At 38.4% G+C, this 25287-nt stretch overlaps 1 protein-coding gene across 6 annotated transcripts in view; it reads left to right on the top strand.

The window, feature by feature from the left end:
- The window catches only part of TMEM67 (transmembrane protein 67), a 63221-nt gene that overhangs the window by 8889 nt on the left and 29045 nt on the right, over positions 1–25287 (top strand). For 3 of the 6 annotated variants that reach the window (XR_012416526.1, XM_005563698.5, XM_073999088.1), the window contains exons 4-14: positions 2885–2984; positions 4439–4508; positions 4605–4679; positions 11620–11682; positions 17009–17163; positions 17287–17395; positions 18056–18142; positions 18903–18968; positions 21718–21874; positions 23021–23144; positions 24948–25053. Coding sequence is in view for 5 of the 6 variants with exons in the window: in XM_005563698.5 (XP_005563755.3) it covers positions 2885–2984; positions 4439–4508; positions 4605–4679; positions 11620–11682; positions 17009–17163; positions 17287–17395; positions 18056–18142; positions 18903–18968; positions 21718–21874; positions 23021–23144; positions 24948–25053 (1112 nt within the window). In the remaining variant the exon portion in view is untranslated. Of the gene's footprint in view, positions 1–414; positions 478–2544; positions 2570–2884; positions 2985–4438; positions 4509–4604; positions 4680–11619; positions 11683–17008; positions 17164–17286; positions 17396–18055; positions 18143–18902; positions 18969–21717; positions 21875–23020; positions 23145–24947; positions 25054–25287 lie in introns of those variants that run through there. The other 3 variants (XM_045398498.3, XM_045398497.3, XM_073999087.1) reach the window with 3 other exon arrangements.

A 25287-nucleotide genomic window follows, 5' to 3' on the forward strand; every position in this document is an offset into this window, starting at 1 on the left:
CTCAAACTTCTGACCTCAGGTGATCCGCCCGCCTTGGCCTCCCAAATTGCTGGAATTACAGGCATGAGCCACCATGCTCAGCCTGTTCTTTTGTTCTTAATAAATTTTTGAGATTTCAATTCTGGCTAGGCACATTTCAAGTGGTCAGTAATCACAAGTGGCTAGTAACCACAGTCAACAGTAACTGTATTGGACAGCACAAGTTAATATCAAGAGAAAATACATACTGGTACACTTGATATCAGCCATGTGTGTAAGCCAGTTAATTACTGGAAGAATAAAAACTAGTTTGAAATCTTATATAGTTAACCACTCAAGTTATGTTTCTATTACTGTAGCTATGTTACTGTAATTCTTATAATTCTTCATTCCCTAAATTAGATGCTCTTGAGATATCTGTGGATGAGAAGTAGGGGAAAGGAACGTTCTTTGCTGCTTTCTCTAAACAGTGGCTCTGACATCTTCTGGCCCCTTCGGGTTAGGTTACAGCTGTGGAAACAGTATTTTGCTATTTTAGAGGGTACTATTTCGTGATTAAAATTCTCTATGGTGCAAGAGAAGGGAGAGAGAATAGGGTATTATTTTACATACATTATCATGGTAGTCCTCTCTGGAAAGGTGAAATCTAAGAAAGACTTGAAGGAAGGGAGGGACAGAGCCATGAGGATGACTGGGGAACATCATTCTAAGCAGAGGGAATAGCAAGTACTAAGGTTCTAAGATGGGAGTATATTTGGCATTTTTCAGAGAACAGGAAGTACACTAATGTGGCTAAAGCAAAGAAGTAAAGTAAAGTAGAAGCATCTGGGTCTGAAAAATTGGGGTGATAGTGTGCAGATCATGTAAGACCTTTATGCTGTGTTAGTGACCTTTGAAATTGTCCTATGTGAGATGGGAGGCCATTTGGAAGGTTTTAAGCAAAAGAGTGACATGATCACACTGAAGTTTTAAAAGCTTCACTTTAGCTTCTGCATGGAGCACAAAACCAGCACTCCAGTTAAGATGCTGTTACAAAAGCCCAGGTGATAGATGATGGTGCTTGGGCCAGAGTTTTTTCTTTTTTCTTTCTTTTTTTTTTATTTTTATTTTTTATTTTTGGACAGGCTCTTGCTCTGTCACCCAAGCAGGAGGGCCGTGGCATTATCACAGCTCACTGCAGCCTCGACCTCCTGGGCTCAAGTGATCCTCCTGCCCCAGCCTCCTGAGTAGCTGGGACTACAGGCACGTGCCACCACACCCGGCTGTGTGTGTGTGTGTGTGTGTGTGTGTATGTATAGAGATGAGGTTTTGCTATGTTGTCCAGGCTGGTCTTGAATGCCTGGCCTCAAGCAATCATCCTGCCTTGGCCTCCTAAAATACTGGGATTACGAGATGAGCCACTGTACCCGGCAGGCCACCATGAGCCACTGTACCCGGCAGGCCACAATATTAGTTGTAGAGGTAGAGAAAATAATTCTGTTTCTGAATATATTTTGAAGAGAGAGCTGACAGAATTTGCACATTAATTTTTTTATTTTTATTTTTTTAATATGGAACATGAGGAGACTCTTAAGGACTGGGACCACAGTAAATGGTCAAATGGAGCTGTCATTTATTGAGACAGGGATGACTGTAGGAGGAACAAGTTGCTCATCTTTACTTTTGTTAAAATTACTTTTTACTACCATGCAAAAACTTAAAACATTATGGATAAGACTAAAGTCCTTTTTGACCATTTTTCCCAATACTGTTTTTCTATTGCTCCTTCAACCCCAAAGTAACTGGTTATTTGTGTGTGTGTGTGTGTGTGTACATGTGTGTGTGTGCGTGTGTGTGCACATTCAGAATTTTTTCCCTGTTATAAGGATCTACATTATATAGCCACAGGAAACATAAGTGGTATGTTTGCATAAATGTTTCATACACAAATATTGTTCTAGCATACTTTTTTCAGTTAGTGGTATACTCTGATACTCTGTTAGATTTAGCTGATTCTTTTTTTTTTTTTTTGAAACAGGGTCTCACTCTTGCCCAGGCTGGAGTGTAGTGGTGTGATCTCAGCTCACTGCAACCTCCACCTACCAGGTTCAAGCAATTCTCATGCCTCAGCCACCTGAGTAGCTGGGATTACAGGCACAAGCCACCACGCCCAGCTAATTTTTGTATTTTTTTAGTAGAGACAAGGTTTTGCCATGTTGGCCAGGCTGGTCTTGAACTCCTGGCCTCATGTGATCCACCCACCTTAGCCTCCCAAAGGGCTGGGATTGCAGGCATGATCCTCCTCACCTGGCCTTACCTGATTCTTTTTCATCTGTTTCATAGTATTTTGTAGCATGGATATACCACCATTCTGCTATTTTAAATATTCATGTTGTTTCTAACAAATAATGCTTCAATGAATATACTTATGTACATATTCAAGTGTTTCTGTAGGTTAGGTATCTAAAAACAAAATTGTAGTGTTGTAAGGATGTGAATTTGAAACTTTAATAGATACTACTAAAAGCCTTCTAAGTTACAGAAACTTATCAGTAATCTACGAAAATACTTGCTTCACTATCCCAGTGTGACAGAAATGTATAGATAAGAGGTAAGACAATTTTGAGGAAAAAAATACTGACTTAATTGTTATGATGACTTGGAAAATGATTTTCTGTATTTTACTATGTGAAAATAGGGAAGGCATCACTTCTCTTTTTTTTTTTGGAGGCATGGATGGGTATGAAGGGATCACTTCTCTATACTTTATTATGGAGATACTTGTTATGCCTTTAATGCAAATAAAGTGTTTTGAAAATTAATAGAATAATAGTAACACTTGGGTTTTGTTAAATATTTTCTGAATATGTAGAAGCTTATATGTTTACTATGAGTTACATCTTTTTTTTGTTTCTAAACTGTTTAGTGGAAAGAGATATTAATGGAACATTGTTGTCTCAAGCAACTTGTGAGCTCTGTGATGGAAATGAAAACTCTTTTATGGTAGCAAATGCTTTAGGAGACAGGTAAGCAGTGTGATGGGGCGGACTTCATTAATATCATCTTATACTAATGTATAATTTTTACTTTTAAGAATGTTTTCCTATCATATCACTTAGTTCACTTAGTTTTCACAATAACCCAAGGAAGGATAGAAGTAGACGTTAACAGATACAGAAGCTGATGCCTAGAGCATGAGACACACTAGGGTTCAAATTTTGGTCCAGTCTATTAGTTGTCTGACCTTGGATAGCTCACTACTTCACAATCCCTCGTCTTTGGAATGGTACTGTTGCCACCCACTTCATAGGCTGTAATGGCTCAGAAATAAGTAAGTACAGTTCTTAGTATAGTGCTATATAGTAACCACTCTGTAAAGGGTAGCTATTTTTGTTTGTTGTTATGTAATTGGTATATAATCTATAATATAATTATGTGCTAAGTACTGTACTAAAGCTCTTATAATACATAAAACATTAATGTATACTAATAATAGCCCAGGTACCCTGATTTATAGTCCCATTTTCTGTTGCTTCCTGTTCCCCCTTTGTGCATGTGTTTGTGAAACACACACACACACACACACACACACACACACCCCTGCCTGCCTATATACTTCCCTCTAATTTAAGCATATATACCAATTTCAGCTTCTTTAATTTTTTTAGAGGCCTACATCATGACTTCCCTCCAGGCACAGTTTTTTCTTTAGTTTCCAAGTTTAATATAGAAAATAGCTGAGCAACTTTTCTGAGGGCTACTTAGTGTTGGATCATCTTTTTTCTAAGGCTGACCTGAGTTACGGCATCCAAATACCGATTTTTTTTGCCCCTCTAATATTTCCCCAAGCCTCGTCTGTTTTACGTCATGCCCCAGCCCCACTCCTACCTGCTCTATTTTGCAAGTGAAGAATACCTATATATTCACTCATCACTGGTCCAGTACCCTCCCCCATCTATCTCATTCATTAATGAAAAATATGAAGTATTTTTCTAAAATAAGCAAAGATGATAAATAGAATTTATTTAAAAGTGTTGGCTGTAGCTTTGATAGGAGCTAGAGATGCATTTCTCTTCAGCTTATGCTACCTTTTTACTTTGTGGCACATAAAATAAGGAAAGCATATTTGATATAACTAATTGTAAAAATTGATTGGGTTTCATTTATATGAGTTTGTTGGTCTCTTTTGTTAGTTGAGTGACTTAATTATCTTTGATATTCAGAATTATTCATTCTGTACATTCCATGTAGTTAAAAAATACTCTTCTATTGATTAGTTTTACTTACTTTATACTTTGTAACACAGAATGGCCTAAAACTATTCAAATCCGTGTTATTTTAAATTTGTTTAACATATTTACATAATTGCTCACTGAATGAATCTACTCTAATCCATTGTTTAGAAAGACAGCTTTTCTATTAAATTAGGTTTAGTATAATTTATTAACATTTTAAAAATTATTTTTGTTATATTGAACAGGTGCATCCGATGTGAGCCAACATTTGTTAATACCAGCAAGTCCTGTGCATGTTCAGAACCTAACATTTTAGTAAGGCTAACCAAATTGATAAAGTATATATATTTTTAATTCAATTGCTTATGCCTTTTCATAAGCTTCTATTTTTTCCCTCATTTATTTATGAAGACAGGGGGATTATGTTTCAGCAACACAGGGAATTTTCCTCTACGTAGAATTTCAACTGCACGTTATGGAGAAGTTGTGAGTATGCTTCAATTTTTTTGTTCTGTTGTTAAGAAATTTTCTACATTTCATCCATTAGTAATTAATTTCAGGCTAGAATGAGAAACACTTTTGTATAAATCATTTTAAAACAGAAAAAAAAATCAATCTAAGAAACATTAGTCTAATAATTCAGCATTATAATTTCTAAGTACAGTACTGAGTCTGTACCATAGCCTGTTTGTTTTTCAGTGTGCTACAGAATGTTTACACCAGAAATATCTGCTATATGTTCTGTGTAGGATGCAGTATAATGCATTTACGGGCACCAGAAACTCTAGATTTGAACCCTGGATTTGCAAGTCATTAGTTTTGTATCCTTGGACCTTGAGAAGATTTCAAAGCTTCAGTTGATTGTCTGTAAATTGGACATAATAAAAATACCTTTATCACAGTGTCTGTACATAGTAATCATTGGAGAAATCAGGATTATTCTCATTTGGCCAGATTGTTCCTTATTATTTTATTTTATTTTTGTTTGAGATGGAGTCTTGTTCTGTTGCCCAGGCTGGAGTGCTGTGGTGCAGTCTCGGCTCACTGCAACCTCCGCCTCCCAAGTTCAAGCGATTCTCCTGCCTCAGCCTCCCAGGTAGCTGGGATTATAGGCACCTGCCACCACGCCTGGCTAATTTTTTGTATTTTCAGTAGAGACAGGATTTCACCATGTTGGCCAGGCTGGTCTCGAACTCCTGACCTCGTGATCCACCCACCTCAGCCTCACAAAGTACTGGGATTACATGCATGAGCCACCACACCCAGCCAATTGTTTCTTATTTTATGGATGAGAGCATTGAGGCCTAGAGTTAGAGCTTTGGCAGCAGGTGTTGGTGATAACCACTTCTAGGGTATAAAATGGAAAGTAAGTAGAGGAATTGGAACTACAGAAGTTGCAAATCAGAGAGAACAGGAGTTAGATGACTGAGAGTTAGAATGGGAATTAATGAATAAACATTGAAGATGCTTAGTACGCCAGAGTTAAGGGTGGACAAAGTGTGATCTGGTTGTTAATATCATTATTGTTAATATTATTATTGAATATAGGAGTGATTAAGAGGACTGCGAGGATAGCAATAATGAGGGTGGGATCTAGGATCTTGATGAATCCGGCAAATATTCCTCTCCTCCAGTATAGTTTTGTGAGGAAGACAGGCAAGTACCAAGTAGTTACAAGACAGCAAAATAAAAGCTAAAATACACAGGGAGCTCTGAGATTATCCAAAAATTGGCTGATCTGTAACAAGATATGTGTCTTCTGGGGCATTCTTCTCCAGATTGGAGTGCATATCTGTATATGATTATTACATTTGCAGGCCTTTAATTTTCCTTTTTTCCTTTTTCAAAAAATTTAATTTGAAATAATTTTGCTGGAAGTCCCAGCAATGACTCTTTGTTCTTTCTGGTCTGAGATCCCCAATCATTTAGTGGTCATGTCCCTTTAGCTTCCTCCAATCTGAAACTAGGTCCTCAGTGTTTTCCTGTCTTTCATGAATGCAACAGTTTTGAAGATTACAGGCCTTACCATCCTATAGATACTTTCCTCATACCGAGTACCTGCTTAGATGAAAGCCACAAAAAAGATGTCATGTTCTTCTCAGTGGACTGCATCACATCCAGGGGCACACAGTATCTACCTGTGCCACCACTGATGCTGTTAACCTTGATCACCTGCCCTAAAGTCACCATGACTACCATAAAGTTACCATTTACCATTTGTAATTGATTAGTATTTTGTGAGGCGTATTTCTGAGATTACACTTCCTCACTAACCTTTAACTCACTAGCACTAGTCTCCATTGTTGACCACTACTGTGATGGTTGCCAAAGGTTAATTTTTTATTTCTATCCACATTTGATTACTTCCACATTTGTTAATTGACATTCTATTATAAGGAAGAACTATCTCTTCTTCCCAATTTATACACTTATTTTTTAAAATTAATGTCCACGTGGATATGTGGGTTCCTAATTTATTCAGTTAGTTATAATCCAGCATACTCATTATTTGTTTAGGTGTTCAAATTGTCCTATATCTGGAATAAAAGTCCCTTCAAGTTGGCTCCTGCGTGTTTTTTTTTTTTTTTCTTTGACATGTTCCCATCATTCTTTGAACATTTGCTTACTTTATGATACAAGATTTCTAGGCTAAGCTTGTACTTTTCCTGCCTCAGACCTGGAATCAACCATTTCTTTCTTTCTTTCTTTCTTTTTTTTTTTTTTTGAGACGGAGTTTCACTCTTGTTGCCCAGGCTGGAGTGTAATGGCACAATCTCAGCTCGCCGCAACCTCCACCTCCCGGATTCAAGTGGTTCTCCTGCCTCCACCTCCCGAGTAGCTGGGATTATAGGCATGCGTCACCACACCCAGCTAATTTTTGTATTTTTACTAGAGACAGAGTTTCTTCATGTTTGTCAGGCTGGTCTCGAACTCCCGACCTCAGGTGATGCCCACCTCGGCCTCCCAAAGTGCTGGAATTACAGGCATGAGCCACCGCACCTGGCCGGAATCAGCCATTTCCTTAATCAGTTTCGTAGGATAAATATTTAGAAACTGAGATTAACACACTTAGTATGTCCTCTCACCAAACATAGCTAGGAAATATACACATATATACATACACACATCTATGACTATTTCTGTGTCTATGTATATATACTAAAAGGGCTGGGCGTGGTGGCCTGTAATCCCAGCACTTTGGGAGGCTGAGGCAGGTGGATCACTTGAGGTCAGGAGTTTGAGACCAGCCTGGCCAACATGGTAAAACCTCGTCTCTACTAAAAATACAAAAATTGGCTGGGTGTGGTGGTGTGCTCCTGTAATCCCAGCTACTCGAGAGGCTGAGACGGGAGAATCACTTGAACCTGGGAGGTGGAGATTGCAGTGAGCCAAGATCGCGCCGCTGCCTTCCAGCCTGGGTGACAGAGCAAGACTCCGTCTCAAAATAAAATAAAATAAAATAAAATAAAATAGCTCATACTGATCCCTTTAATTCTGAAGCAATACTTCAGGGTTCTTTCTCACCTTTCCGTTTGATAGGTTTGAAGTATCTTCTCCAGGAGTGAGAAATCTGGGGTTCATTATCCTCAATTTATTTATATGCTCAATGTGACCAATCTTCCAACCCCCTCACTTTCTGTTCCACCCCCACATTCTCCCTCCTCTGCTAGCACCGTGCAGTTGACCCATTATAGACTTCTTTGATAGGTGGGTAGGAAGGAACTGTTCCATCCTTAATGTTGTTCTGATTCAGTTAATGTATTTCATTTAAACATACCAGATTTTTTTAAAGTTAAAAATAATTTAAAACTAAATTAAAAAAAAAAAAACCATCTCGACCCTCCCCAAAACTTTCCAGGTCCCACATGCAGACACTGCAGTGGCGACTGGAGGATTGGGCACTGGAAACAGGAAGGACACCACTGCTTGGCCTGGGGCACCTGAAGGACAACCTGGAGCACTCCAAGAGCACAGCAAAGGTCTAGCAGAGCCAACACTGGTGCAAGCAGGGAAGAGCAGCGTGATGGGCTTATGGGGTAGCTCTCGCCACCGTGAAAAAGGCTGCCTGGAAGGCAATGGCCGTAAGAGGCCAGCAAGGGGTGCCTGCTGTCTTAGAGGACCCCCCAGTCCTGCCAAGATGCCATGAGGCAGAGGGTGGAGGAAACGAGGTCAGCCGGATTCCACATCCCTGCATCCCACATACTGCCCAAGGGCAGGGAGGAGAGGCGAGGGGCCCATAGGAGGAATGAGAAGAGTGGTTCCATTTGCCATGAATGTCTGTCTCTCATCTGTTGAGGCTCAGACCTGGCCAGGGAGAGCATGACATCACCACAGCAATTGTGCACTGAACATACCAGTTCTGAACACTGATTCTTTCCTAAGGACAGATTTGAGATTCCTGATTTTAAGTCATGTTGCAGCTGCTTTTCAGATTGGTGCCGTGTAGCCAGAGTATAAAACGTGTAAGCAAAATCTAGTTAAGATGTTTTGACTACCCTAGCGTAGTCTCAGTTTGCAAGAATAAGAACTCAATTTTATCCATGTACTTGTAAGTCAGTCAGATTCTAAGGGCTTGTTTAAAGTAATTAAACTCAGACGAGATTAGATTAATTGATAAACCAGAATACATGTTTATTAGTTTTATGTTAAGACTGTAATTGCCAATTAGACTGAAATATTTGTATTGACTCCATAACATACATTCTTCCTAATTGGAAAAGTCTACTTTGAACATTAAGGTTGGAAGTTTTCTTAGAGAACAAAATTGGAACATAATTCTGTTTGTATAATTTTATAACAAGGCATCCAATCCTACTCATCCTACTCTTGGAATATACTTGCCAATCAGAAAAAATTTTCACATACATGAGTTAGTGTCTCCCCATTCCCTTTCCCTCAAAGACATTAATAGTGAACTATCTTTGTGGTTTTTGGTTTTCCCAACTTTTATTTTGAAAAATTTCAAAATTGCAGAAAAACTGAAAGAATTAAACAATGACTATGCATATGTCTTTCACCTAGGTTAACGAATTATTAATTTTTGCCACATTTGCTTTATTTCTCTCTATATATAAATATATACACACACACAATGTTTTTTTCCCCTGAGCTATTTGAAAATAAGTTGTAGACATAATGACATTGTACTCCAAATACTTTAGTGTGAATCTCCAAAGAATAAGGCATTTTCCTAGAATCACACCCAAGGAATTTAAAATTAACATAATATTATTAACTGATATTCATTCATACCCAAATTTTCCCAGTTGTTCAAAAGTGTTCTTTATTCTCCCTGCCTTTTTTGGGGGAAGGGATACCTAGGATCCAATCAAGGACTAACTGCAGTTAGTCTTTCTAGTGTCCTTTAATTTAGAACATATCCCTGCTTCACTTTGCTTTTGTGGTTTTCTCCTCTATTTTTCTGATTGTTTTCTCGTGATTAGACTCAGTGAAACATATTTTTGCAAGATATTATATAGATGTTGTATACCTCCCATTGCATCACAACAAGGGGTATGTAATGTCTGTCAGGTTGTCCAGTTATTGGTGCTACTAAATTTGATTGCTAGGCTGGGCGTGGTGGCTCACTCCTGTAATCCCAGCACTTTGGGAGGCTGAGGCAGGTAGATCACCTGAGGTCAGGAGTTTGAGACCAGCCTGGCCGACATGGTGAAACCCCAGCTCTACTGAAAATACAAAGATTAGCCGGGCATGGCAGCAGGCTCCTGTAACCCCAGCTACTCGGGAGACTGAGGCAGGAGAATTGCTTGAACAGAGGAGGCGGAGGTTGCAGTGAGCCAAGATCGCGCCATTGCACTCCAGCCGAGGCAACAATAGCAAAACTCCGTCTCAAAAAAAAAATTGATTTCTTGTTCATAGTTATGTCTGTCACTTCTCTCCATTGTAAAGGTATTGTGATTAATACGTTAGTCTGAGACATTGTAAATTATCCATATCCATTTTAGTATTCATTAATGAATCTTGCCTGTATCAGTTATTAAACTGGTCATTTCTAATAACAATCCTATTATTCCCTCTACATTTATTAGCTAGCAATTGTCTGTAGAAGCACTTTACTTTTTCTCTGTGCTTTTTTTCTTTTTTAAAAAAAGCTTTATTATGAACTCATAGAATCTTTGTTTACTCATTGTGTTATAATCTGTTACTGTTATTCTTCTTTTTGACATTCAAGTTGTACCAAATTTGAACTTCCTTTCAGCATAGCTCCTGTGTTGTTTTGACGTGACTTTAGACTTTAGGGATTTCTTTGGTTTCTCTATACCATGTTCCAGATTCACCTTGTATAATTATATTTTTTAATAGTTCCACAATATTCTGGCTTATGCATTAAAATTTGTATAATGGTATCTCCAGAGAATATTTAGGTTTTCAGTTATTAACTATATTGCCATCAACCATTTTATGCACATAAATGTTTTCCCATTTAGAGGGATTATTGCTTTTAGATAAATTTCCTAAGTGTTCCTAAATTTCTGGGTTAGAGTATATGGATATTGCTTTATAAAAGTATCACGCAACTTTAACACTATCAGTGGCATTGTATGTGGCTCCATTTTACATACATTTGTCAGTACTGTTTTGTTGCATTTCATTTTTTACCAGTTCGTGTGCATGTGTTCCCCAGCCTTCTATGCATATTTTTTCTTACAAAATAACTTTTGCTTATTAAATATACAAAAATAGTACCTCATAATTTTATTATAGATTTCTCTGATCACTGTGGTGCCATATTCATATAATTTAGTTGTATCACTTATGTGTGTGCCCAGATAATTTTCTCTGAATGGTGCTTCTTAGTTTCTCATATTTTAGCAAGATGTGCAGATAAGCTTTAAAGCAATGTTTTTTAACTAGAGGTTTTTATCTGTAGCCTTCAAAACCCATGTAATTGCTTTGGTCTCATCTGGAGATACTGATTCCTTTTTGTTTGGGATGAAGCCAGGCATGTTTTGTTTTTAGAAAGTTCTGCAGGTGATTGTGATGCCCACCATTGTTTGAGCACCACCACTTTGGAGACGTGAAATTATTTCCCCCCATTTTGTTTTATAGCTTGCCAGTTCAGTACAGTATTTACAATAATTCTAAACCAGTAAATGTTAACCACTCAATACTAAGTCAGGATCTGTTATTTTTTCTTTTGCCACTTTATTTTTTATGTTAGTGAAATAGGCATGTAGTATTTTTGGATTATAGACACATTTTGTCTTGTTATATCTTTTGCCTAAGTGTGATTATTTTGTAATGCAGTCCTATTTATAATAACTGACATTGGTTAAAATCAATTCTTGTATTCCTATTGGTATCTTTTTTCTACTAACATTGTGAAAGTAATGTGAGACATTTCCCATTCAACAATATGCATATTGAGATCATTTGAACTTAAAATTTATCTTTTGGTTTACAGGGCGTGTCTTTAACTTCAGAATGGTTTGCAAAGTATTTGCAATCATCAGCAGCTGCATGTTGGGTAAGTTTGAATTTTTAAAAATAAATTTCATTTTATTTTGAAGAATTATACCATTTATTTACCCAGATAATAAAAGTTTTATTTCTAAGTAGCTATAGCTTCTTGGTCATAATCTTATAAGAAGAATAAACCCTTTCTTATGGGCTGAAAGGGAATATATAAAGAAGGTGTTATTTAGTGTACATATATTGAATGTCTTCAAGCTTTTTTAGCTGAAATGGAGTGTTAGGGGAAACTGACTGTCATTTAGTAAATGTTTATTGATGACCTACTGTGTGCCAGGCCCAATTCTTAAATCAGGTTAGATATTTCAGAAAAAGAAAAAAACAAGCCTTCATGGAGTCACAGCCTAAGTAAACGTCAGGTTGTGCTAACTGCTATGAAGGCAAATAGTTAAGAGTAAAGTACATAGAGGGGGTGGGGGATGATATTTTATATAGTGATCAGGATGGACATCTCTGACAAGGTTATAGTTGAGCAAAGAACTGAAAAAAGTGAGAGTGAGCCATGTAAACATCAAGGAGAAGAATGTTCTAAGCAGAAACCATAGCAGGAGCAAAGACCTGAAAGCAGAGTTTACTGGCTTATTCATGCCTAAGAGAGGAGGAGGAGGCTGGAGTGGCTGGAGCAGAGTGAGCAGGGAAACGAGTGGAAATGAGGTCAAGGATGTAGGGAGTGGCTACGGCAAAGCCCTGGAGCTTACTTTAAGGGAAATAGAAGGATTTCATGCAAAGGACGACATGATAGAACTTCAGTTCTTGAAAGGATCATTGTAGCATGGAGAATAGAATTTGTTGGGGTAAGGGACCATTTAGGAGAATATTAGAGTAATCTGAGTGAGAGGCAGTGGACCATTCATTGCACAAGGGTGGTATTACAGAAATGAGAGAAGCGTTTACCTTCAGCTTTGCTTTGAAGATTTAGCTGGCAGAATTTACTCATGAGCTGGATAAGGGGCAAGAGAGAAAAAAAGTTCCAAGTTTTTCACATGAATAACTGTAAAAATGGAATTGCCTTTTCCTGATAGGGAAAACTGAGAAAGAAAGTTGAGAGGCAAACTCAACAAGTGATCTCATTTTGTTATTTATAAAGCAGATTACTTAAACAAAATGGATTAGATTTTATGTGTAAGATCTAATATATAAATTATTGTTCTTTCAAATATAGTCTGAGTTTGTTTTAATGTCATACTATGAGTTTTTCCTTATTTCTTCTTTCAGTTTCTTGTCTTTATATTTTAGCCTAAAATTTACAATGAAAATGTTTGTGTTATTTCTCTTCCCAAGCGGAAAGTTTATTTTCTACTTAAGCTAGAGGAAAGGTTTTAACAAGCAAGAGAATACAAACAAAAATAAATTATCATTAAAATAGGTTAAAAAAAAATTTTTTTTTTTTTCTGAGACGGAGTCTCACCCTGTTGCCCAGACTGGAGTGCACAATCTTGACTCACTCCAACCTCTGTCTCCTGGGCTCAAGAGATCCTCTTGCCTTAGCCTCTGGGCAGCTGGGACTACAGGTGCATGCCACCACCATACTCGGCTAATTTTTCTATTTGTAGTAGAGACAGGGTTTCACCACATTGAGCAGGCTGCTCTCAAACTCCTGACCTCAAGTGATCTGCCTGCCTCTACCTCCCAAAGTTCTGAGATTACAGCTGTGGGCCACCATGCCTGCCCTAGAATAGGCAAAATGAAAACAAAGTAATTTTTTTCTTTTTATTTATTTATTTTTTAAATTATACTTTAAGTTCTAGGGTACATGTGTACAACGTGCAGGTTTGTTACATAGGTATACATGTGCCATGTTGGTTTGCTGCATCCATTAACTCATCATTTATAAGAAATAAGAAATTACTTATTTCTCCTAATGCTATCCCTTGCCCAGTCCCCCACCCAAAGACAGGCCCCGGTGTGTGATGTTCCCCGCCCTGTGTCCAAGTGTTCTCGTTGTTCAGTTCCTACCTATGAGTGAGAACATGCAGTGTTTAGTTTTCTGTCCTTGTACCAGTTTGCTGAGAATGATGGTTTCCAGCTTCATCCATGTCCCTGCAAAGGATGTGAACTCATCCTTTTTTCTGGCTGCATAGTATTCCATGGTATATATGTGCCACATTTTCTTAATCCAGTCTATCATTGATGGACATTTGGGTTGGTTCCAAGTCTTTGCTATTGTGAATAGTGCCGCAATAAACATACGGGTGCATGTGTCTTTATAGTAGCATGATTTATAATCCTTTGGGTATATACCCAGTAATGGGATGGCTGGGTCAAATGGTATTTCTAGATCCTTGAGGATTCGCCATACTGTGTTCCAAAATGGTTGAACTAGTTTACAATACCACCAACAGTATAAAAGTGTTCGTATTTCTCCACATCCTCTCCAGCATCTGTTGTTTCCTGACTTCTTAATGATTGCCATTCTAACTGGCACGAGATGGTATCTCGTTGTGGTTTTGATTTGCATTTCTCTGATGGTCAGTGATGATGAATATTTTTTCATGTGTCTGTTGGCTGCATAGATGTCTTCTTTTGAGAAGTGTCTGTTCATATCCTTCACCCACTTTTTCATGGGGTTGTTTGATTTTTTCTTGTAAATTTGTTTAAGTTCTTTGTAGATTCTGGATATCAGCCCTTTGTCAGATGGGTAGATTGCAAAAATGTTCTCCCATTCTGTAGGCTGCCTGTCCACTCTGATGGTAGTTTCTTTTGCTGTGCGGAAGCTCTTTAGTTTAATTAGATCCTATTTTTCAATTTTGGCTTTTGTTGCCTTTGCTTTTGGTGTTTTGGTCATGAAGTCCTTGCCCATGCCTACGGCCTGAATGGTATTGCCTAGGTTTTCTTCTAGGGTTTTTATGGTTTTAGGTCTAACATTTAAGTCTTTACTCCATCTTGAATTAATTTTTATATAAGGTATAAGGAAGGGATCCAGTTTCAGCTTTCTACATATGGCTAGCCAGTTTTCCCAGCACCATTTATTAAATAGGGAATCCTTTCCCCATTTCTTGTTTTTGTCAGGTTTATCACAGATCAGATGGTTGTAGATGTGTTATTTCTGAGGGCTCTGTTCTGTACCATTGGTCTATGTATCTGTTTTGGTACCAGTACCATGCTGTTTTGGTTACTGTAGCTTTGTAGTACAGTTTGAAGTCAGGTAGTGTGATGCCTCCAGCTTTGTTCTTTTTGCTTAGGATTGTCTTGGCAATGTGGGCTCTTTTTTGGTTCCATATGGATTTTACGGTAGTTTTTTCCAATTCCATGAAGAAAGTCATTGGTAGCTTGATGGCGATGGCATTGAATCTATTAAGTTACGTTGGGCAGTCGGGCCATTTTCATGATATTGATTCTTCCTATCCATGAGCATGGAATGTTCTTCCATTTATTTGTGTCCTCCTTTATTTCATTGAGCAGTGGTTTGTAATTCTCCTTGAAGAGGTCCTTCACATCCCTTGTAAGTTGGATTCCTAGGTATTTTTTCTCTTTGTAGCAATTGTGAATGGGAGTTCACTCATGATTTGGCTCTCTTTTTGTCTGTTATTGGTGTATAGGAATGCTTATGATTTTTGCACATTGATTTTGTGTCCTGAGACTTTGCTGAAGTTGCTTATCAGCTTAAGGAGATTTTGGGCTGAGACAATGGGGTTTTCTTTTTTTTTTTTTAATTTTTTTTTTTTTTTGAGATGGAGTCTTGCTCTGTTGCAACTTGGTTCCATTCTCCCCATCACTTTCAGGTATACCAATCAGACGTAGATTTGGTCTTTTCACATAGTCCCATATTTCTTGGAGGCTTTGTTCGTTTCTTTTTACTCTTTTTTTCTCTAACCTTGTCTTCTCGCTTTATTTCATTAATTTGATCTTCAATCACTGATACCCTTTTGTCCACTTGATCGAATCAGCTACTGAAGCTTGTGCATGCATCATGTAGTTCTTGTGCCATTGTTTTCAGCTCCATCAGGTCATTTAAGGTCTGCTCTATACTGTTTATTCTAGTTAGCCATTCATCTAATCTTTTTTCAAGGTTTTTAGCTTCCTTGCGATGGGTTCAAGCATCCTCCCTTAGCTTGGAGAAGTTTGTTATTACTGACCTTCTTAAGCCTACTTCTGTCAATTTATCAAAGTCGTTCTCCATCCAACTTTGTTCTGTTGCTGGCAAGGAGCTGCGATCCTTCAGAGGGGAAGAGATGCTCTGGTTTTTAGAATTTTCAGCTTTTCTGTTCTGGTTCCTCCCCATCTTTGTGGTTTTACCTACCTTTGGTCTTTGATGTTGGTGACCTACAGATGGGGTTTTGGTGTAGATGTCCTTTTTGTTGATGTTGATGCTGTTCCTTTCTGTTTGTTAGTTTTCCTTCTAACAGTCAGGTCCCTAAGCTGCAGGTCTGTTGGAGTTTGCTGGAGGTCCACTCCAGACCCTGTTTGCCTGGGTATCACCAGCGGAGGCTGTAGAACAGCAAATATTGCGGAACAACAAATACTGCTGCTTGATCCTTCCTCTGGAAGCTTCGTACCAGAGGGGTGCCCGCCTGCCTGTATGAGGTGTCAGTCGGTCCCTCCTGGGAGGTGTCTCCCAGTTAGGCTACACGGGGTCAGGAACCCAGTTGAGGAGGCAATCTGTCCATTCTCAGAGCTCAAACGCCATGCTAGGAGAATCACTGCTGTCTTCAAAGCTGTCAGACAGGGACATTTGTCTGTGGAAGTTTCTGCTGTCTTTTGTTCAGTTATGCCTTGCCCCCAGAGGTGGAGTCTGCAGAGGCAGCAGGACTTGCTGAGCTGCGGTGGGCTCCACCCAGCTCGCGCTTCCCCTGGCTGCTTTGTTTTCCTACTCAAGCCTCAGCAATGGCAGATGCCCCTCCCCCAGGCTGCTGCCTCGCTGTGGATCTCAGACTGCTGTGCAGGCAGTGAGCAAGGCTCCGTGGGCATGGGACCCATAATCTCCTGGTGTGCCGTTTGCTAAGACCATTGGAAAAGCGCAGTATTTAGGTGGAGTTGTCCTGTTTTTCCAGGTACAGTCTGTCATGGCTTCCCTTGGCTACGAAAGGGAAATCCCCCGACCCCTTGCGCTTCCCAGGTGAGGCAATGCCCCACCGTGCTTCAGCTCACCCTCCATAGGGTGCACCCACTGTCCAACCAGTCCCAATGAGATGAACCAGGTATCTCAGTTGGAAATGCAGAAATCACCTATCTTCTGCGTTGATTACGCTGGGAGCTGCAGACCGGAGCTGTTCCTACTTGGCCGTCTTGGAACGGACCTGCACAAAGTAAAATTTTTATATCAACTTTTGCATAGACTGTTCAGGTTCATGTTACTTTTCTTTGCCATTGTTCTGTTGTAGGTATATGCCAATCTAACATCTTGTCAAGCTCTTGGAAATATATGTGTGATGAACATGAATTCTTACGACTTTGCCACATTTGATGCATGTCGACTATTTCAGTTTATCTTTGAAAATACTGCTGGACTGAGCACTGTTCATTCTATTTCATTTTGGTAAGGATATTTTGATTGATGAAATGTTATTTTGACTGAATTCAGTGCAGTTATTAATATATTCACAAATATTAATAAGAAATATTTATTCTCCATTATTAAAACAGTTGTAACTGTTTATAGGAGACAGAATCTTCCTTGGCTGTTTTATGGAGACCAGTTAGGATTAGCACCTCAAGTGCTCAGTTCTACCTCTCTTCCTACAAATTTCAGTTTTAAAGGAGAAAACCAGGTAAAAATGTCTAATATCATTCGAGGATAACTACCTTTTGATTTATAATTTTAAAAGGTAATAAGAAAGTTATAATTTTACCTTTTTAGGTTATTGCTACAAACTCAGTTACTAAACTAAATATAAATGTCAACAACTTACAAGAACTAAACAGTATAGAGTTTAACTGTCGTATTGAATATGTGGATACTTCTGGATTATGTGGTTATGACAAGAACTAATACTTGTAGGGTTGGGAAGAGTAGTTTTCAACACCAAATGCAAAAAATCTCTGTCCTGTTTTTCCATACCTTAAAGAAGTGCTTCCAAAGATTGACTGGGGCTCTGTGACATTGCTCAGCACTTCACAGGGCCAAATTCCCACCTCTAATTTTTTGACCTTCCAGAATGAGGAGATACTGTTCTCCCACACTGCCTCCCATTTAACAGGTTCGAAAGGAGTCTATCTGTCACTAGTGCTGCCTCTCAATTCTAGAATAATAATTTTCATGCAAAAAAACAGTCCAATTATTTTAGGTGTATTTAGTCATAGAAATAGATTAATTGAGCCTCAAAATAAAGGTAATTGAATGTAATTTGTCAACGATGAACATTTCTTTATAGGATGTGTATGACTTTCAGAGTATTTGACCTGATTTTGCTCTTGTTTTCTTTAATCAGAATACAAAACTGAAGTTTGTTGCTGCTTCCTATGATATAAGAGGAAATTTTCTCAAGTGGCAAACTTTAGAAGGAGGTGTTTTACAGGTAAGCACAATTCTAGTTAAAGAATTAATAATGTGCATTATTTTTGCCTGAGGCAAAGAGGAAAAGATTAGATTATTGTATGAATAAAGCATCAGTTACATACTAAAGTTGATTTTTTTTCTGATGCTTTAAATTAGAATTTCTTAAGTTTCTTTTTTTTTTTTTTTTTTTGAGAGGAAGTGTCACTCTTTCGCCCAGGCTGTAGTGCAATGGCGCGATCTTGGCTCACTCAGCCTCCCGAATAACTGGGAGCTGGAACTACAGGCGCCAGCCACCAAGTCTGGCTAATTTTTTTTTTTTTTTTCTTGAGACGGAGTCTCACTCTCTCACCCAGGCTGGAGTGCAGTGGCACGATCTTGGCTCACTGCAAACTCCACCTCCCGGGTTCACACCATTCTCCTGCCTTAGCCTCCTGAGTAGCTGGGACTACAGGCGCCCGCCACAGCACCGGCTAATTTTTTGTATTTTTAGTAGAGACGGGGTTTCACCGTGTTAGCCAGGATGGTCTTGATCTCCTGACCTCGTGATCCACCCATCTTGGCCTCTCAAAGTGCTGGGATTACAGGCGTGAGCCACCGTGCCTGGCAAAGCTTTATTTCTTTAAAGTTATGACTTTAATTTATAACAGATGTTCCCTTAACTTTTCATATCCTTGATACATTACATAAGTATGATGTAGAGCATATATCCATGTTTGGGTGAGTATAAGAATAGAAAACAGTTGTGAGAGATATTTATGTGTTGTATTATTTTACTGTAGCTTTGTCCAGACACAGAAACAAGGCTAAATGCTGCTTATTCATTTGGAACAACCTACCAACAAAATGTAAGTTTGAACTATATTAGACTATATTTTAGCTTTATTTTTCAAAATATCATATCAGCAGTAATTGGAATAATACTTAAATTTTGAGATTGGAATTTTTTTTTTCTTGTTTTTGTTTTTTGTTTTTTGTTTTTTGTGTTTTTTTTTTGAGATAGAGTTTTGCTCTTATTGCCCAGGCTGGAGTGCAGTGGCGCGATCTCAGCTCACTGCAACCTCCGCCTCCCAGGTTCAAGCGATTCTCCTGCCTCAGCCTCCCGAGTAGCTAGGGTTACAGACGTGCCACCATGCCCGGCTGAAGACGGGGTTTCTCCATGTTGGTCAGTCTGGTCTCGAACTCCCCACCTCAGGTGATCTGCCCTCCTCAGCCTCCCAAAGTGCTGAGATTACAGGCATGAGCCACTGTGCCTGGCCGGAAATGTTTTTAATAGTGATGAATAATTTCACTAATTAATATAATTTTTTATTACCTGGGTACAGAAAAGCTTAATTTCAGTGGCATAAACAGAGCACCTTGTTATCTATAGAGGTTTTTGTTTTGTTTTGTTTTGTTTTGTTTTTTGAGACAGAATCTCACTCTGTTGCCCAGGCCGGAGTGTAGTGGTGCGATATTGGCTCACTGCAATCTTGGCTCACTGCAATCTCTGCCTCCTGGGTTCAAGCAATTCATGTGCCTCAGCCACCTGAGTAGCTGGGACAACAGGCATGTACCACCACACCCAGCTAATTCTTGTGTTTTTCATAGGGATGGGGTTTTGCCATGTTGACCAGGCTGGTCTCAAACTCCTGGCCTCAAGTGATCCACCAGCCTCGGACTCCCAAAGTGCTGGGATTACAGGTGCGAGCCACCTCGCCCAGCCTAGAGTCTTAAACATCATATAATACATCTTCGTAATAAATTGTTTATCTGCTTCTAGGCTTATAGGTCTTAAAAAGTAATGCTTACTTCTGAGCATTTTGAAATAACGTAAAAATGCTACTTTTTTTTAAATGACTAATAAAGGTTACTCCCTTCTTCTACCCCCTAATAACAAACAAAAATAATTCCTTCATCTTCCTCCATTTTTTTCTTTCTCCTTCCTTCTCTGACATTCCTTACTTTGGTACCTATTTTGAAATTACATTATCTTACTAAGGAATATTATGAGCCATCAAATACTTGAAAGACATGCATATATTAGTCCATTCTCACACTGCTAATAAAAACATACCCGAGACTGGGTAATTTACAAAGGAAATAGGTTTAATTGGCTTACAGTTCAGCATGACTGAGGAGGCCTTAGGAAACTTATGGTGACAGGAAGAGAAATACTGAGCAAAAAAGGGAAAAGCCCCTCATAAAACCATCAGATCTCATGAGAACTCTTTCACTATTATGAGAACAGCATGAGGGTAACCGCCCCCATGATTCAATTACCTCCCTCCAGTCCTTCCCATGACACATGGGGATTATAGGAACTACAGTTCAAGATGAGATTTAGGTGGGAACACAGCCAAACCATATAAATTCATTAGTCTGTAAAAATACATCTTGATAAAGTTCCACACACAACCATAGAACAAAACCACAACAAAAAATACCATTATGGAAAGTAGATTGGAAGAATCTACTAACAGTGATTACCTCTGGATAGTGGGGTCAGAAATTGTTTTTGTTTTCTTGTTTATAATTTCCAAATTTTCTACCATGAACATGAATTTACTTCTTTTGTCAGAAATGATTTACATGTTGTTGTTGTTGTTGTTGTTTTTAAAATAAATGTTATTGTGCTTCTAACATAGGCCAGAAAGATCAACATTTATGTAATGCCTGTCTCTGTGTGCTCAGCATTTTATCATTATTATTCCATTTGATTCATAAAATAACTATGTGAGATACATAATATCTGTGCTTCACAGATGAGGAAATTATGCCAAGTAATTAGGTAATTTACTCAAAGACTTGTGTCACATAAACTGTGGAGCCAATGTTCCATCAGGTTTAAAAAGCATTTTTATTTCATTGAACCTGGCCAACTCTCAAGTTCTTCATAGTGTAGTAGGCAAAACAGTTATATAGACAAAGAATTGCAAAGAATGTAAGTGTCATTCTATAGGTTTGTATAAGGTACTGATTCCTGGGGAAGTATAGAAAGGCTTCACAAAGTAAGTGATACTTGGGCTTGTATAATGAATATGAGTTTTCCAGGAGAATACAGTGGGGAATGAAATGTCAGACAGAAGCCACATTTGCAATGACAGAGAGGCATACAGTAGCATGGCATATTTAGAAACTACAAGTAGATTAGTATGAATGGACCACCATAGACAGATAGGGAGTAATGAGAGAGAAACCTGGCTTGGTTAATGGAAGGCAGATCATAGACATCATTGTACAGCAGGAGAAAAAATTGGGAATTTATCCCATAGGACAGTAGTTTTAAACCTTTTCACTGATGTACACTTAATATTGAGAATGAAAACATACCTCCTTCATCTGAGTTGAGGCTTAAGAAGTTTTCAAAGTTCTCAAAGCAGTTATTTACTATTAGTGTTTTTGGTCCTTATAAAATAATCATATTTACAGTATTCAGGTTTTGGAAGGCAAATGGAAATGCATATAAACAAGGTAGTATAAAGATATTTTGCACAACTAGAAAAACATTCTGAAGATAATAAATATGCTTGCTAATTTTCAATTGTGATTTTTTTTTGCTTTTTAGTACTTTAAGTTGCTGTTTTATGTGCTTTTATTTTTAATTTTATTTTTCAGTGTGAGATTCCTATCTCTAAGATCTTAATTGACTTTCCCACTCCTATATTTTATGATGTGTACCTTGAATATGCTGATGAAAATCAACATCAATATATTTTGGCTGTGCCTGTGTTAAACCTAAATCTTCAACACAATAAGATATTTGTGAACCAAGGTAAGACATCCATACATACCACTTTTTTCCCTGAGCAGAAATCAATAAATAAGTTAACCTACACGATAATTTAATAAACCACATAAGAAAGGTCATGAATTCTCTCTTATATGGTTCTATACAATGTACCAAAAAATAAAACAATATATTGATGGTGGATTTAGAAACTTTTACTAATTTTATTACCAGACATATCGTGAAGAAATTATACTGTTGCTGAGGGTATATCCTGAGAAACATTAGTATAACTGTAAATTGGGGCTTTTTCTTCAAGCTGTCCTGAATATGCTTTTTTGGACAAATTAGTTTCTTTTGTTATTACTCATATTATAAAATTCCGCTTTTTCAGGTAATTTGCAGGGAAAAGCCTTCCAATTTTATGCAAAGTTCAAACAATCAGAAGACATTCAAGTCCAAGGTGCAGTGGCTCACACCTATAATCACAGCACTTTGGAAGACCAAGAGGGGAGAATTGCTTGAGCCAAGAAATTCAAGACCAACCCAGGCAACATGATGAGAACCTGTTGCTACAAAAAAAAAAAAAATTAACTTGGTGTGGTGGTGCAAGCTTGTAGTCCCAGCTACTCTGGAGGCAGAGGTGGGAGGATCACTTGAGCCCAGGTTGAGAATGCAGTGAGCCATGATTATGCTAGTGCACGATAGCCTGGTCAACAGAGTGAGACCCTGTCTAAAAAAAAACAAAAGAGGCCGGGCACGGTGGCTCACGCCTGTAATCCCAGCACTTTGGGAGGCTGAGGCAGGCAGATCACGAGGTCAGGAGATCAAGACCATTCTGGCTAACATGGTGAAATCCTATCTCTACTAAAGAATACAAAAAAATTAGCTGGGTGTGGTGGCAGGCACCTGTAATCCCAGCTACTCGGGAGACTGAGGCAGGAGAATGGCGTGAACCCAGGAGGCAGAGCTTGCAGTGAGCCAAGATTGCGCCACTGCATTCCAGCCTGGGCGACAGAGTGAGACTCTAAAAAAAAAAAAAAAAAAAAAATCAGAAGACATTCACATGAGTTAGAGAAGGCCATTGTCAGGTGTTTCTTATACTAGTAGCTTTTTGCAGCCATCTTATCTAAAACAATAATTTTATCTTTTAAATTTGTACAGTAAACTTTTTTCTTTTTATAATAAAAGACAGCAACTCTGGCAAGTGGCTTCTAACTCGGCGCATTTTCTTAGTGGATGCAGTAAGTGGACGAGAAAATGACTTAGGAAGTCAGCCAAGAGTAATTCGAGTTGCTACCCAAATATCACTGAGGTAAACAAATGTCTAATGATATTATTTATGGGAAAATATAATGGAAGTGTTTGCCAGTCATTAGTAGATGAAAACAATAAGGACAACTGAATTGGAACAGTTGGTCAGGTTATTTTAGGTATATGTGTAGATTGGCATAGACCAGTAAAAGTGAATAGCCAAGGGGGAAACTATAACAGAAGAGTGTGAGGAGTAGGTCAAAATTCACATGCCAGGTCCCCCTCTAGACCTGCTGAATTAGAATGGGCTGTGAATAGCTAAGTAAATACCAGTGAGCTGAAATTGGTGTTTTAGAAAGAGCTTGCCAGATGGTTGGTGATATTTAGGACTCCCCTATCCTCATTTCTTTCAGTGACTTTTGTTCTGGGTTTACCCAGATTAATTATCACACCCCCCTCTTCCTAGGATAACCTAACTGTGATCGTACCTTAGGTTAGTACTGCACCACTTAAATTTCTCTTTCTTTTCCAGTATGAGATCTCTAAAATCTTAGTGACTTTCCCACTGTAATGTTTTATGATGTGTACCTTGAATACACTGATAAAAATCAACACCATAGGCCAGGCGCGGTGGCTCAAGCCTGTAATCCCAGCACTTTGGGAGGCCGAGACGGGCGGATCACGAGGTCAGGAGATCGAGACCATCCTGGCTAACACGGTGAAACCCCGTCTCTACTAAAAATACAAGAAAAAAATTAGCTGGGCGAGGTGGCGGGCGCCTGTAGTCCCAGCTACTCCGGAGGCTGAGGCAGGAGAATGGCGTGAACCCGGGGAGGCGGAGCTTGCAGTGAGCCGAGATCGCGCCACTGCACTCCAGCCTGGGGCACAGAGCAAGACTCCGTCTCAAAAAAAAAAAAAAATCAACACCATCATCTCACAGTAGTTTGGTACTTTGAAGTACTTCAATATACTTTTTTTTTCAGTTGTTTCATTTTGATTCTCATAATCTTATGAGGTAAACAGTGCAGAAACTTTGTTATGTATCATGCTGAAATCCAAATGTACTGTGTTTTCAGCATTTCTTCAATCTGCTAATACGGTATTCTAGTAAAAATGAAAATGCACCTAGTCAGACTTGATGTGTTCTTGATGAAACCATGGTGGCCCCTAGTGATTGGCACTTTCCTTTTGAATTCACAAACTATACAGTACTAATGCATTGAATTTGGCAAAATGAACCTCACTTTGTGCCATAACCATATTACAGCTGACACTTTTTTTTTAATTAAAAAATTTATTTATTTGTTTATCTTGAGACAGGGTCTTGCTATGTTGTCCAGACTGGTCTTGAACTCCTGGGCTCAAGCAATCTTCCCACCTTGGCCTCCCAAAGTGCTGGGATTACAGGCATGAGCCACTGCACCTGGCTTGACATATATTATTTTGTTAAGAATTCATCTTTCTCTTTTGAAATCAAGATCTTATCTGCCTTTCTTTAGGCTTCATGTAGCACTGTACTTTTGATTATTCCTCAAAGATAGTTTATAGTTCTTCAGTGATTTCATCTGTAAACTTCATAGGACTTGGATTGAGCTTCTAATTTATCTCAGATGGTACATTTTTAGTTTGTTTTTTCTTTAATCTTACACCATCAGATGGTATATTTTAATGTTCAAGTCTTGATCACTGAAGATGGCTTATGTTGTCATCATTAGTTTATGTGTAACCTTCCTTAGTCCTTGTTAACTGATTGGTTCTGAGATCATCAGACAATTCATATTAAATTCAAAACAAATGGTAAATTAAATGTATGTTTAAGGGCCTAGATATACTGATTACTATAAATGTATTTTCTTTTAAATAGCGTCCACCTTGTACCCAACACAATAAATGGAAACATCTACCCTCCCTTAATCACCATTGCCTACAGTGACATTGATATCAAAGATGCCAATAGCCAGTCTGTGAAGGTGAGTTCCTGACTAATCAGTGCCCTTGTATGTATAAATAGAGTATAATACTGATTCAGTTTACATTTTGGTCAAAAGACAGTCTTTTTTTTTTTTTAAGTTCTAAATAAACCTTTCTCTACATATAGTCAAGTCTTAATTATTTTTTACTAATAATGGTGAGAGGTGAGTTCGTATGGATCCTGAGTATAAAAAAGTAAGAATGGATTATGTTTTTCAGTAGAAGTCTCACCA

The sequence above is a fragment of the Macaca fascicularis genome, chromosome 8 (genome assembly GCF_037993035.2).
Source record: "Macaca fascicularis isolate 582-1 chromosome 8, T2T-MFA8v1.1".
Taxonomy (NCBI): domain Eukaryota; kingdom Metazoa; phylum Chordata; class Mammalia; order Primates; family Cercopithecidae; genus Macaca; species Macaca fascicularis.